This window comes from Lactuca sativa, chromosome 2, assembly GCF_002870075.4.
Source record: "Lactuca sativa cultivar Salinas chromosome 2, Lsat_Salinas_v11, whole genome shotgun sequence".
NCBI classification, from domain to species: Eukaryota; Viridiplantae; Streptophyta; class Magnoliopsida; order Asterales; family Asteraceae; genus Lactuca; species Lactuca sativa.
The window spans coordinates 127,367,830-127,383,469 of record NC_056624.2 but is presented as its reverse complement, the minus strand read 5'-3'; the positions used below and the strand labels follow the sequence as shown (position 1 = coordinate 127,383,469).

Here is a 15,640-nt window from a genome sequence, read left to right as displayed (position 1 = left end):
GAAATAATTATTTTTGTCATGATGGAATCATTGAAGCGTTTTCGTATGAACAGTGATTTATTTTATTTTGCTTATTTTTATGAGCATGTTTTTTCACTTCTATTGAATAGGATAAAAGTTCTAATGTAACATTTTCTATTATATAACCATACAAATTATTTGTAATTGCATGATGTTAGTGAAATTATAAATTTTCTGATCTACACATAATTTCGTATTATATTTTTATCTACATTTTACTGAACTTTTGTTATCTCAAATTTTTATGATTGGGAACAAAAAAAAAATAATAATTAAAAAGAATACATAAAATAGTGTTCAAAGTAACATATCGAACAAACATGATTTACTCAATATGTTGTATATTTTTTTTATTTGATCAATTTCATTCATTCAATTTAATTAAAATTTTTTGATAAATTTAAAGAAAGAAAATAAATAATGGATAGAGTTGTGAAAATTATTGAATGCAAATTATTTTTTGAAAAAACATCTAGAATAACCATTTTTTTTTTAATTTCCTCAATTTCATCAAACAAAATGTTACCTCCTTATTTATAACATAAGTAAATTTTGAGTATTAAGACTTTTAAAAAAAAAACAAAATAAACTTTTAGATCAACCATTGTATTAAATACTAATATCATGACAGTTGTAGATGACCATGCAATGTAATGCATGATTTTTTATTTATTTTATTTCATTTTAGATTTAATAAAATCCATTAAATAAATAAATAAATACTGATTTCTCTTTATAGGTGCTTGGTTGTTTGGTGACCTAGTCTTAAGATCCCGCACCTCTTTCAACCAATGCTCACTTGGCATTATAAATAAATTCAAAAAATAGGTAGTAGTGTAATTAAAAAAAAAAAAAATAATACTTACATTCTCAATATAAATTAGTTTTATAATAAAAGTTAATGAATAAACTGAGGCAAAGTACTTCCACATTTTGACCTTTAATTCAAAAATAAGGTTTTTATTAACTTGTGGATTCAAATTTTTATTGATATTGAAGCTAACAGTATCTTTCTATGATATGACAATTCACAATTGTGAGTATGCATGGCATGAAACCATAAATCTCATTTCTTTTTCTAAAAAAATCCCAAAATATATATTATCAAATACTTCATTAAACATGTGATGCTTAATTTAAAAGATTTAGTTAGTATTATTGAAAAATCATAATTGTTATTCCAAAATAGCTATCTTTACACGATATGACAATTGTAAGCATGCATACTATAAAACCATAAATCTCATTTTCTTTCCTAAAAGATCGAAAACTACATATTTTATTAGATACCATTTTCAAACATGCAATATATCTTTCTTTCTTTTTTTCAAAAATAGTTAGTATTATTGGAAAAGAAAAGATATAAACTATAAAGTCTTCATTAACTTGGCTTTATATGTTTAGGCAAAAGGCCACTTGTTATATAAAGAGTCTCATTGTAATTTTTAACTTGGAAAACAAGTGTTATTATTCCACGTGCCCCTCTCTCTCTCTTCACGACTTTCTCTCTCACACACTAACACCATGACTATGTGATGGCTTTTATATAAAGACTCCAACTTTTGCGATTATAGACATTGAAGAAAGTACAACAAGCACACACCAACTTCTCTTGACTCTACTACTCTACTTGCTTTGTAATCTTTGATTCAAAAAGGGCAACAAAAAGATACAAAAACAGAGCATCCAATCAAAATCTGTCATCTTCAACCCTACCCATCAAATCAAATCCTTTTCAAAGGTAACTCACTCATTCATCCTCTTATCTCTTAATCTCTTCCATTCTTGTGGAATTCTTTTGTTAGTCAAAGATATGGGATACATCATGTATCATATATCATATATCAGTATAGTATCCTTGTTGCTTTTTGTATATGCCTATAAGGTTCTCGACGAAATGCGTCAATGGCGTATCTTTTTGCGTCTGCGCATTTCAAATCATTGATAGTCAAACCTTCGATTTCTCTTTGTAAATGGCGAATTTGTACGAATTTGATGGGAATGTTAAATGTATGATCCGATCTCTGTTAATTATCGAATTGGGTAATTAATGCGTCGCATTTAATTTACAGGGGAAATCAAATCTCACAGCTGTTCAAAATCAAATCATCTTTCTGAGTTGCATGGGGCTATCATTTTCGTGCCCCTATACTGCGTTCACAGATTTAGAAACGATTTCAAATTCCATCAGTTCGAAGAAAGATGAAGTTAACAGTATCGATGGATCTATCATCTCTGAATTTTCGACTCAAGAAACAGAATTAGATTACGCGAAAATGAAGGAAATGTGTAACGGATTATCAGGATTCGACAATGTGATTGATGAATTCACGAAAACCTCCATTTTTGATCCTGGAAGCCCTGAACATGAAGCTGCAATAAAGTTACAGAAAGTTTATAAAAGCTTTAGAACGAGAAGAAAGCTCGCAGATTGTGCAGTTCAAATTGAGCAAAGCTTGTATGAGTTTCTTTTTTTTTTTTTCTTTTTTTTTTTATAATCCAATTATTTTATCATCTTTAATTTTCATTAACGTAGTTTTATATATAATTATATAGGTGGAAGCTTTTAGATTTTGCAGAATTAAAAAGAAGTTCTATTTCATTTTTCAATCTTGATAAACAAGAAACTGTTTATTCACGTTGGTCAAGAGCTAGAACAAGGGCTGCAAAGGTATAAATTGAAAAACTAAATTAAATATTTTATTAATTACATATTTTAAAAAAATAATAATAATAAATAAACAAGTTCTATAATTTTTTTTCAGGTAGGAAAAGGTTTATCAAAGAATAGTAAAGCCCAAAAACTTGCGTTGCAACATTGGCTCGAGGCTGTAAGTGAATTAATTAATTAATTAATTAATCTCAAATATTTTAAATTATGATTTATGATACTCAATATATAATTTTTATTTAATTAATAATCAATATTTATATAATTATAACAGATTGATCCAAGACATCGTTATGGCCACAATCTTCATTTTTATTATGGAAAATGGTTGCTCTCTCAAAGCAAAGAGCCTTTCTTTTATTGGTAATTAAATATTTCCATATTTATATTATTCATTTTATAATATTTAAAACTCTTTAAATCTAATATATAATTTTTTTTTAAAGGTTGGATATAGGAGAAGGAAAAGAAATAAATCTCGTTGATAAATGTCCTCGATCAAAGCTTCAACAACAATGCATCAAATACCTTGGCCCCGTATGTACTTTAATAATTTTTTATTAAGTCAAATTTTTTTTTTTTAAAATACAAAATTTTTATAAAAATTTATTATTTATGATGTCGATGTATAGATGGAGAGAAAGGCGTATGAAGTTGAAATGGAAGATGGGAAGTTGTTATACAAACAGACGGGTGAGTTTGTTGATACAACAGGCGAACCAAAAGGTGCCAAGTGGATATTTGTTTTAAGCACATCAAAAATTTTATATGTTGGAATAAAGAAAAAAGGGTCTTTTCAACATTCAAGTTTTCTTGCTGGTGGGGCCACGTTAGCAGCTGGGAGAATCGTTGCTGAAAAAGGAACCCTAAAGGTAATTTTTTTAGTAACAATTTTTTTTATTAGGACATTATATTTCGAAAAAATGTACAAAATATAAATATGAAATTGGTATAATTGAATATATATTTCAGAGTACATTATTATTTTTTGCATTGAAATTCTAACTTACTTTGTTTTTTTGTTTTTTTCATTAGGCGATTTGGCCTCATAGTGGACATTATCGTCCTACACAAGAAAATTTTCAAGATTTTGTTTCATTTCTCCATGAAAACAATATAGATACGACAAATGTTAAGGTAAAACACACAATTCAAAATCATTTTTTAGGGTTTTATGTAGAAAAGTCTTATTATTTTGGGAAAATTTTTGATAAAGTTGAACTTTTTTTTTAACAGAAAAGTCCCGATTATTTAATTTTATAAGATGATCTTTCATTTCCTATTAAAATAAAAATCAGGACTTTTCTGTTAAAAAAAATTAGGACTTTATCAAAAAATTTCCCAAAATAATGAGACTTTTCTGTATAAAACTTTTTTTTAAAAAAACATATTATACAATATTCGTTCTTATATATATTTTTTTTTATATTCTCAGATGGATTCAGATGAAGATAAAGATAAAGAATTTCATGTCAATCACATCAATAGTGTTCATGTAAGAACACATTCATCAGAAGAAGAAGGAGAAGAAGAAGAACCAAAAAACGATGATCATATTATAAAACAAATTCAAAAAGACGAAATTACCCTCGAGATACCAAACATCGATGAAACTATTATTCCCCTAAACAACCAAGAAACAATCTTGGATGGATATGAAGCAGCAGAAGATTCATTCAATTTACAAGAAATCAAAACTCCATTAGCACATGATCATCAACTTTCGGATGATGAAGAAGATGAAGAGGAAACAATCATTCAAAGGATTAATTCAAATCAAAATTCAAATTCTTTACAATTAGGAAGACAGTTATCTTGTAAATGGAGTACAGGAGCTGGACCTCGAATAGGTTATTTACGAGATTACCCCTCGGAGTTACAATCACATGCATTAGAAGAAGCTAATTTGTCACCAAAAAGTGCCCCATGTAGTCTTAGGTATACTAACACAATGTTATGTACAAGTCCTTTTTCTTTTGAAAATAGGAGTTTGTTGAGAAGAAATAAGAGACCTTATAGGACACAATCAACTCCATTAGATATTGGATGCATAGATTTTTAGAAAAAGTCATTGATTTTTTATTTTTGAGTTAGGGAATTGTTTGATTAAAATTTGTTAATTCTTTTTTTGTTTTGATGTTAGGGATTCTTTAGAAGTTCAATCATGTATACAACCTTTAGTTTTCTTCTTCTTTGTACAAAATACATATGGAAAAGGAAAAGGAAAATGTAGATGTGTGTACATGGGTTGTAATGAAAGATTATTCTTTTTTGACATTTGTCCTTGCAAATGTGGAAATATTGGGTTGTAATTTATGATAGAGTTAATTTAAAATAGAAGCAACATTTTTGGTATTTTTTTCGGTATAAGTTCAAGATTTTCTTACCTTTTCTATTTTGGCCATTTTCTCTGGTTATTATTTGGTAAAACGGTTTTTTTTCCCAATAAATAATTGAAATGATGTGTCTTTTTATAAAAATATAAGTTTATGCTTATTTGCATATTAAATTACAAAAATGGTCCTTGTTATATATCAAAAGGGAGGGGTTGATAGACAATGATGGAGTGGCACTAATAATAATAATAATAATAATAATAATAATAATAGTCAAGAAAAACTACAACTAAAAAATTAAATTAAAAAAATTCACTACGATAAATAGGATGACAATTTGACATTTGTAATATGTCCTATTTATTTTGGGTTTTTCAACTAAAAGTGAAAGTTAAAAAAATGTTGAAACTAACAATAACTTTTTAAAACATTAAATTAAACATTCTAATATTAGATGGGTTTACAACGATATTAGGCCTTAAGTAACCAATTGGGTTACATGATTAATGAATTCAAAAGACAACTATATTATTTTGGATCAATAATTTCAATTTAAATAATACAATAAGAAATAAATAACAAGTGTGTACTTCTATGTACCACAATGAGATCAATAGAATAAAAGTCAAAAGGTGTGGTTTAGAACCCCCCACAAAAGTCCTTGAAAACCCAATATTTTGGTCCATTATTTCAAATTTTATAATTTAAAAAGCTCTACTTATCTTGAAGGTCCACATTTTCGTTAGGCAGTGGAACATGGAAAGTACATGTGATTGAGATGCACAATCTTCATTTTTAATTATTTTCTAAAGCTTGACACCAATTTCAACTTCCATGTTTTCACGTTTGTCACCATAAATAAAGCAATGGTTATTTACAAATTTGATCCCCATATTTACCAAAAATTGCAAGTTTAGTCTAAAATTTGAAATTATCCTAATGTCATCCTTAAGTTTGTATTTCATTATGAATATCATAAAAAATGACTTCAAATTTGTAGTGAACTTACGATTTTGTTTAAAGAACAAGGACTGTGTGTCTATGTTTGTAATGAAATGCACGCTTAAAAACGATATTGGTGTAGTTTTAAAATTTAGACTGAATTTACAACTTTAGTAAAACCTAGGGACCAAATTTGTAATTTACTCTAAAAGTAAAAAATAAAAATAAATGACGTCAGACTTTAGGGACGTCTCGAGTTTAGGTCACAAAAGTTTTCACGTAAATCTATATATTTGATTCCTTATTTAATGTATGTTTGATAGGTATGATCTGTCACAACATACCTCTATTGATAATTGTAGGCATTTTGCCATTGTATATTGTGCCATGTTTTTAATATTTCATATAATAACAAGAGTAATATATATAATAAAAGTCATTATATATGTTTTTTCTTGTTGCATTTTAACCTTATTTTATTTTAGTCAATCAATAAAGTCATATATCTTTAAAAAAAACTCCACTGCAATCCTATATTTTCAGTTGAACATGTATTAAAGTCATATATCTTTAAAAAAATATTTATTAATCTACATGAACTTTCTAGAATGAATTCTTATATGCGTACATTCTATGCATATAACCTGCTAAACAAGCAAATATAGAGCCATTTCAAGAAGCATAATGTTAATTTATAGATTACATATTATGATGTCATGTAGATAAGTAAGTTATATTAGTTTTAACACATTATAAACCATAAGGAAAATAAAGGGTCACAATAGTTGTGGTGGAAAATTCTTTGAAAATACATGATTTTTATTAACCAAAATAAAATATAATAGTTAAACTGTAAAGAAATATAATGACTTTTACATATATTATCTTAAATAATAAAGTTGGTCTTTTGAAAGAAAGAATATGCACTTTTATCTTTTTTCTTTTAAGCCACTTTTTTGTTAAATACTTTTCTTCACTTGTTCATAACATATCAATATATCATTGATAAATCCAGATTCATAGTTAAGATTTATAAGTTATATAAAATATTTTAATGAGTGAAAAGCATGAAATCTAAGAATATAACTGACGTGGTAGATTGGAGGTCAAGGAAACAAAAACAAAATGACACTTAGCATGATCTACAATCTACAACAAGATATGCTCAAAATCTTATTTAAGTTTCGGTTTCTTTTGTTCACTTTTGGTTCAATGAATCTTTAAGGGTCCATTATGTTGACTTTACAATAATATGAATATATAATAGAAACATTAAACTTGCCACTTGATAATAATTCATTTCTTAAATACTTTGAGGGTTTAGATGTACATTCTCAACATATGGATATGCATGATTAATATAATTAAATAAATATAATTGAACTCAATTAAATATGCACTTCATTCATCATTGAAACATGATTAAGGAGATTGTTTGACTAATAATCAAATGCATTAAACGTCTTTTAACAAAATATATTTAAAACAAAGTAAAACTTAAATCCATATGAGAGATAATGGTTGTTTTTTTAATTCATATAGGAGTTAGTGATAAAGTTTCACAAACAAGTTTATAGTTTAAAACCTGACACATATAAAATATTATTAGTGCTCTGCGATTTATGCCTCAAATGGACTTTACGGTGGGTTTTGTGTGGGTTGTCTAGAAGATACATTTTTCCATATTAACAACTAACTAACTAAACTCTCCGATCAAAACATTCTAAAGAGTACAATATACTTTCTAGAGCAACGAAAAAACAAACAAAAATGTTAATTTTTATAAAGTCAAAATAAATGGTAAACGTGATAGGTCAATCGCAAAACACTAACAATAGTTAAATTTTATCATCTGAGAGGCTCACGTAAACCCTCTTCAAGGCCCACATGGTAGGTCAATTGCAGAACACTAACAATATTTTAATCATGTCAGAGTCTGAACTCTAAACCTACTATTTAGAATTTTGCATCTCAGCCACTAAGCTGTGTTGACGAGGCATAAAGTCAAAATAAGTACCCATTCAAAAATCTTATATTGAAGTCTTAAATTTTCTAAACTCTTGATTTTATATAGAATAAATAAAACTTTTTTTTCTCTAACTAATACACACTTGTATTTTTTGAGGGGGTGAATATGTAAATTTGAAGCAAGCATTATTGGGAACTCCATGACTCCAAGACGTAGAAACAAGCATCTGGTTGGAGTCAGACTGAGATGCAAAATGTTGGAAAGAAGTGATTATTTAAACAACATTTACAGGGATGAAGGCTTCAAATTGTTTCTAAAAGTAGAGACATATCTTATAAATCTAGAAACTGTTTTTATGATCATGGAATTTTGTTTTATACTTGTAAATCTTCATGGTTCAAAGAACGGACAAGACACCAAGGTGAGAATCAAATCATAGCAGTTTCTAAGGTTTGATTTTATACATGTTTTAAAAAAGGTCATTTGTTTGTTTTTATACGGGAATTTGGTGGGTTATGAACGGTTGTGTTGTTTTACTAGTGATGTGTATATATTGGTAGTTAATATTACAAGAAAACTTTTCAAAAATAATATGTAGTGGTTACATGAAAGGTAGAAAGGATTATAACATATAAGGAATCAAGATCTTTGTTATTTGATGTATTGTGAATGGATACAAAATCACATATACATTGTCTATCGATTTATATACATTGTCTACTGACTTAAATGTCTAAATCGTTGTGATTAATAATATATATATATATATATATATATATATATATATATATATATATATATATATATATATATATATATATATATATATATATATATATATATATATATATATATATATAAGTTTCATAATTTCGAGAAAAAAAGTGCTACTTGTGGATAAAACATGTTATGATTGCCTTCGATGTTATGGTATTCTAAAAAAATAATAATGATAAAATAAAATAACTCGGAATCAGAATTACCTACAAGCACTAGTTGCGTTACACGTTGTTTTGTTAATTATATCATTTAGATTATGTTTGGTGGATTAGCTAAAGTTAGTTGCTAGCTGAAAAAATAGTTGTAACCTGGAATCTAGCTCATACAAAAACGACGTTTGAAAAATAGCTAATAAGGTATAGCTAAAATATGTAAAATGACAAAAAAAAAAATAGCATACGGAACAATGAGTTTATTTTTATAATTTATAAAGAGTATATTTGGGAACATTTTAAAATATGTAAGTAAATTCATTATATCGTTAGTCTGTGTAGCTTTTTAAGAAACTAATACGTAATCAATTTTTTGGTTTGTTAAACATGACAACCTAAGAAATCACGAAAAATAATTTCGATGTGCTTAGTGATCTAAAAGAAACTTGAGACAGTTAGAGGTGTTGGAAATTTTGTGTGAAAAGGAAGTATGCTGGTGGTCAAAAATGTTTGGATAGATTATAATTTCTTTAAAAACTCTTTTCTACTCAAGAATCTACAATATTTTTCACAATTGTAGAACAAAATACTTAAATGCATACTTCTTAGGCACAAGAAATAAAACAAAGTACCAGGTTCATATCGGGAACTTCTAAGATCATGAATGTTCCAAAAAGTGGTGTATCTAGAATATATATACACATTCTATCCGAAATTGGATAAGAATGATGAAAACAACGGTTTTCAACAGTTAAAATACTTTATATACATCAAAAACCGTTTGTTAACTTGACAACTAGAACTGTCCGATACAAATGATATAGGGTTGACAGCTAGGCCTACACGTGACAATTTGGGTGGGTTATCGAGTAGCTTGGATGCTCCCTATACAGTCCCAAGAAGTTTTAGTTTTACCTTTTATTCTCTTATTTTGTCTATACTTTTCCATTGCACTTGTCATCCAAATGTTGTTTAGGTTTCGGGATCACCGCAAGGGGAGTTGCCCCTTGACCCCACCCACCTCTTCTCAATCGACTAAAATCATCTTATATAAATGTGCATTCTACGTTATCAGACTTGTATCATATCACAGTTTGATCTCATTTTGACTCTCAAATGAATTTCAAAATAACCAAAATGATCGAAAAAAACTAAAATCCCTAACAAGACTTTCAATTTTTTTTTTAACAAAGCAGATGTTGGAAGTCTTTCACATTTAAGTAAACTAGCATTGTTAGATCAAACTAAGGGAATATTTGGCTCAAAGCAAGAATTTAAAGGTAGAGGCAATGTGCAAACATTGTATAAAAATTGATTCATATATTTCTGTTTTAATGGATCATGAGGACAATTTGATGTCATTTTCAAGAGATCCATTGGCATTGACTGAAAGAGATGGGCCATATTTAGATATAGGCTATAATGAGGTATGGGTCAATTTGATCAAATGCATAAAATAGTTGGATCAAGCTCATTGTTTATTATTATTATTATTATTATTATTATTATTTTGAACAACAAATCATTTAAATTTAAACTATTCCAAAACCGAACCTTTGATTTCTTTGATAATACCTAATACCATTGGACTTGCAAACCCTTTGCATCAAGCCCATTGTTAATTTGTTACTCTTATATTCAAGCAAAAAATATTATATTTTTCTTTCTATTCAAGCAAAAAAATATCATACTCTTGTAATCAAAAAACTGTAACTATAACTATTTGTCACTTTCTTCAAGCATCATTCATAGTTGTATCTTAAGTCCAAAAATCTTCCATAAAAAAATCAAAATAATTGTCACATGTCACTCTCTCGTTAACTTGGACACATGTCATTTTTTGGTATTTTTGATTAATTGTTATTTTCATTTGTCATTTTCTTATTTTTTTTTTTTATCTTTGCGTAATTAATACATCATATTTACATCTCAATTAATCATAGCCTTAACTAAAAATAATCAATAAATTACGATATTAGTATTCAGATAATATTTAATATGTTTCCTTTTAAATTTCAAATTTAAATAAATTTTAGTTTAAACTTTTATATTTAACTTTTGTTTTATCAAAACCGTATAACATACGGGTCTAAATGAGATAATATAAGTAAACAAACAACCATTAAACACTTAAAACTTTTTTCTACTCGCATCTAAACCAACATCTAGTCATTGTAATCAAGAACACGTTTTGTTAAAACATACACATAACATGATTACACAATTTCTCATCAACAATTTGTAGGTTTCATGTTGCAAAAGGTAATAAAAAAAATAATAATAATTTGTTGCTATTGTGGATACAAAATAAAGTAAAGAATAAACATACATATACCACCCACATTTGCTTCAAAATTTGTATTCTAAATGGTTTCATACATTGATAACATTAAAACAAGTATATGTCAAAATCAATCATATAAAAAAAATACAAAAAAAATAATAATAATAATAATAATAATAATAATAATAAATACCACCAACAAAACACATAGGAACTCTAATACTAATTCCCCAAAAAGCTTCTATCTGCATTGAATAAACATGACAAATTGTTACTGGTTTGTTTATAATATAATAAAAAAGATGAAAATCGTAAAGATTATAAAAAAAATTAAAAATAAAAGAAAATAAAATAAAAAATTTACCTTCTTTTAACGTTTGCGTTCTGTTTTCCACTTGTATACTGGTCTAGAACTCGGGCAAACAATCTCATCTTCACGCAGCTTTCGTTTTTTACCCTTTTTCTGCATATACAAATTAATATTTACTCAAATAGTCCCTGTGGTTTGGTCAAAATTGCGCTTTTAGTCCCTAACTTTTTTATTTTTGCACTCGGACCATCCCTAAGGTATTTTTTTGTTACTACTTTCGTTCCAGCCAGACATAAAAAGACTATACTGCCCTTGTCTTTTTCGTTATTTTCTTAGAACCACAGGGGCAATTTTGGAATACTATAATATACAAATAAATAAAAGTACATAACTATATATACCTGTAATTCTTGTTTCATTGCCATTTCATTATAAACTTTCTCCAGTTCTTGAACTCTTCCTCTTCTTGCTTCCAACTCTCTGTAGGAAGCAGCTGTCCTCCTGCAAAAGAATTTGGAAAATTATTTTTTTTTTTAAACAAAATATTTTTATGTTTATAGAATTAAAATAAAATATATTAATATACTACTTTACCTTTTAATTTTATCAGGCAAATCTTCAAAAGCGTGAAATCCACCAACACTCTTTGTTTCTGATAGTATTCTCTTAGCATCTTCCCTGAAAAAAAAATTATATATATATATAAAAGACCGTATATTTTGTGTTTTTTCCAGATTAAACCTCATCTTTATTTTTTTCATGAAAAACACCTTGTATCTTTTCATTTTTTCCGAAAAAGCCCTCAACTGTCTTTTTTTTCCGAAAAAAAAAAAACCCTAAACCTTCTAAATGTTTGCAAATAAATCCTCAACTTTTTTAGCTTTTCCTGAAAAAACCCTCACATTTTACATAATCTCAAAAAAGGTCTTATATTTTGTGTTTTTTTCGGATTAAACCTCAAATTTATTTTTTGCCTGAAACAGACCTTGTATTTTTTCATTTTCTCCGATCTGGCCCTTTTAGTCAAATTGTAAAATGTGAGGTTTTTTGAGAAAAACTAAAAAGTTGAGGGTTTATTTGGAAGCATTTAGAAGGTTGAGGGTTTTTTTGGAAAAAAAATACAAAGTTAAGGGCGTTTTCGGAAAAAATGAAAAAATACAAGGGTGGTCTTTTTTTCAGGCAAAAAATAAATTTGAGGTTTAATCCGGAAAAAACACAAAATATACGGTCTTTTATGTGACTAACCCTAAAACATATTTATTGATAGCATAAATTCCAATTAGTTTTTTTCTTTTTTTTATGATAATAAATAAATAAATAAATAAGAGACTAAAAGAGGTTCAGACCTATCTTCAGCATAATATACATGTCTGTTTGAAGGCTGAGAATCAAGTGAGTGTAGTGTTGCAGTTAGCTTTTCAATTTTCTGCATTAAATTAAAATAATTTAAGTAAATAAGTTATAACACACTCTCAAATATACAAAACAATCAAAAAGAAAAAAAATCAAATTACTAACCTTTTTCTCAGATTGAACTTTCTGCAAGATATAACCAATATCTTGTGACTTCATCAACAGGAGTTCTTCTTGAGTGTATTTGTTTGGGTCACCCCTGAAGAAAATAAATAAATAAATAAATAAAAATTGGTTTTGATTTTTTTTAAAAAGATGGAGGTGGGGTATGGAAAATTACGCCTGTTTATGTACTCCATCAACAGTCTTGGAGTTGATCATCTTGAAGTAGAATTCATCTGGATTCTTGAATGCTGCCTTCTCCTTGAGTTTCTGTTATGAATTTTAGCAATAATGTAATAATTTTAGTTATATTTTGAATAAGAAATTAAGATATTTTCAAAGAAAAAGTAGTTTTAATTTTGCTTACTTGTAAGTAATCCTCTTTTTTATGAAAGGCTTTTGCACGAACAACATAGTCCTTGTGTTTCTCAAGAAGTCCAAACCTTTTCCTTTCTTTTCTGAATGTAATTCAATTCATTATAAAAAAATTGTAAGAAGAATATGTAACAAAAAAGATGAAATTTATTGAAGGATGAAATGTCAGTATGTTACTTACGGTTGAGATCGTTCCTTGTGGGCCCGTCTATGAACAGCATGCTTTAAGGATGACATTTTCAAGGATTAACTGCAAAGAACAATGGAGGGAGAGAAAGGGTTCTTTAGATTGTAACCCTTTGAAGAAAAAGATTCAGAAGTTAATGTTATGATTAGTGAGCCTAATTGTAAGATTGAAACAATGGAAAAAGTGTCGCTAGAGTAAGTAAAGTTAAGCCTAGCTGACATATCAAAGCGAGATAATGAAATCAACTAATTGAATACCCAGATTAATCTCAGGATAGATGGAATACTGATATTGAAAGGCTGAAAACGGAAGTTAGGGAAAAGTGATGATCTGAATCAGAAGCATGATGATCTAATGCCATGTACAGATGAACTGAAAACGATTTCAGAAAAAAACGAGAAAAAAAAAACGATCTCTGTTAAGAAAAGTTGATTACATGAATCTGCCGGAGTCGATGGCGGAGGAGTGTGTACGAGAGGGGGGTGAGAGGGAAAAGATTGGGGCCGACGATGATCAGAAGAGAAGAGGGAGGAGGCGGACGTGAGGAAAAGAATATTAGGGATTATGAAAACTGCGACCGATTTTTTTTCTCAAAAGGTTCAACAATATAGCAACCTTGAACTTAATGCAATGCAGCTCTCTGAGAACGATGAGTTCGATATTAAGAAAAAATTGACTCTGTTTGGTGATTATAAACACTAACTACTCTAGTATTTGATGAAGAAGAAATACAAATCACAGGAACACCATTGTTTTCGCACTAATTAACAATAAATTTGACGATTTAATTAGGGCAAACAAGTAAGGGTATGTAAAAACAGCCACATAAAACTTGGGGAAGCTCAAACGAGAAAACAAGTAGCGTGCGTACCGGAAGTATGAGCGAGAGAGACGGCCGCGGAAGAGGAGGCGACAAGGGCGCACGGCGGCGAGGAGAAAGCTTATAAGATGATAGTTGGGACTGGAGAAGGAGAACAAACTGTGTTTTATATGTAGTAAATATGTCATAATTAAAGGTTAGTCCCTGTAGTTTAGAATTTGTTACACTTTACTACCCAAAGCTTTACCTTTCCCACATAATTAGTTTAACCACATAAGCTCCACTAACGATTTGGCAAGTGCAAAATGCAATTTCATTGAATAACATACATTTTCACATTTTTCCTAAAGTAACTAAGATTGAAAATTTATAAAAACATTTAGTTACCTTATATAATCATTATACTTATTAACGAACAATTAGTTGTCATATTCTACCCATTCAGCTAACGACCCTCCACCAATCAAGGAAGCAGTGGGTGAGAGTAGACACCCATTAAACCACCATTTTATAGGCAGTAACCTTATACCTCCCTTATAGACCGGCTTCGTGAATGAGGCCTACTAACGGTAAGACTGACTCATATATATATATATATATATATATATATATATATATATATATATATATATATATATATATATATATATATATATATATATATATATATATATATATATATATATATATATATATAGTTAGGTTCATTTGAGACCACCTATATTTTGTGAGACCGTGAGACGCATTTTTTTATTTTTTTTTATTTTTTTTATTTTTTTAGTTAATTCAAGTACCGAAAATAATATTTAAAAAAAAAAGAATTTTTTGATTTTTCCATTTATTTTGCATTTTAAAATTATTTTTAGAATATGTACAGTGTAATATTCTATTTAGAATATTTCACGTATTTTTCAAAAAAAATGGAATTTTTTTTTATTTTCTTTTAGTTAATTCAAGTTCCAAAAATAACATTTAAAAAAAGAATTTTTAGATTTTTCCATTTATTCTGCATTTTAAAATTATTTTTTAGAATATATCAGTGTAATATTCTATTTAGCATATTACACTTATTTTTCAAAAAAAACAGAATTTTTTTTTTATTTTTTTTATTTTTTTTAGTTAATTCAAGTTCCGAAAATAATATTTAAAAAAAGAATTTTTGGATTTTTTCCATTTATTTTGCATTTTAAAATTATTTTTAGATTTGGTCTCACAGTCTCACAAAATAAGAATGGTCTCAAATGAACCTGAACCTATATATATATATATATATATATA

The 15,640-nt window shown here is 27.7% G+C and overlaps 2 protein-coding genes across 2 annotated transcripts; one reads left to right on the top strand and one right to left on the bottom strand.

Annotated features, from left to right (window-relative positions):
• The first annotated feature begins 1,522 nt into the window (after window positions 1–1,522).
• Window positions 1,523–5,011, top strand: LOC111898652 (IQ domain-containing protein IQM2). Its single transcript, XM_023894551.3, has 9 exons — window positions 1,523–1,762; window positions 2,094–2,479; window positions 2,578–2,692; window positions 2,787–2,852; window positions 2,967–3,055; window positions 3,139–3,229; window positions 3,325–3,564; window positions 3,728–3,829; window positions 4,128–5,011. The coding sequence occupies exons 2-9, from the start codon at window positions 2,145–2,147 to the stop codon at window positions 4,752–4,754; spliced, it is 1,665 nt and encodes a 554-aa protein (XP_023750319.1). The 5' UTR covers window positions 1,523–1,762; window positions 2,094–2,144; the 3' UTR covers window positions 4,755–5,011.
• A 6,203-nt stretch (window positions 5,012–11,214) lies between these two features.
• LOC111898592 (probable U3 small nucleolar RNA-associated protein 11) lies at window positions 11,215–14,524 on the bottom strand. Its single transcript, XM_023894486.3, has 10 exons — window positions 14,414–14,524; window positions 13,537–13,605; window positions 13,348–13,438; window positions 13,159–13,250; window positions 12,984–13,077; window positions 12,812–12,891; window positions 12,060–12,143; window positions 11,867–11,966; window positions 11,520–11,618; window positions 11,215–11,400 (listed from the first exon to the last, which is right to left on the bottom strand). The coding sequence occupies exons 2-9, from the start codon at window positions 13,590–13,592 to the stop codon at window positions 11,526–11,528; spliced, it is 690 nt and encodes a 229-aa protein (XP_023750254.1). The 5' UTR covers window positions 13,593–13,605; window positions 14,414–14,524; the 3' UTR covers window positions 11,215–11,400; window positions 11,520–11,525.
• Window positions 14,525–15,640: the final 1,116 nt, after the last annotated feature.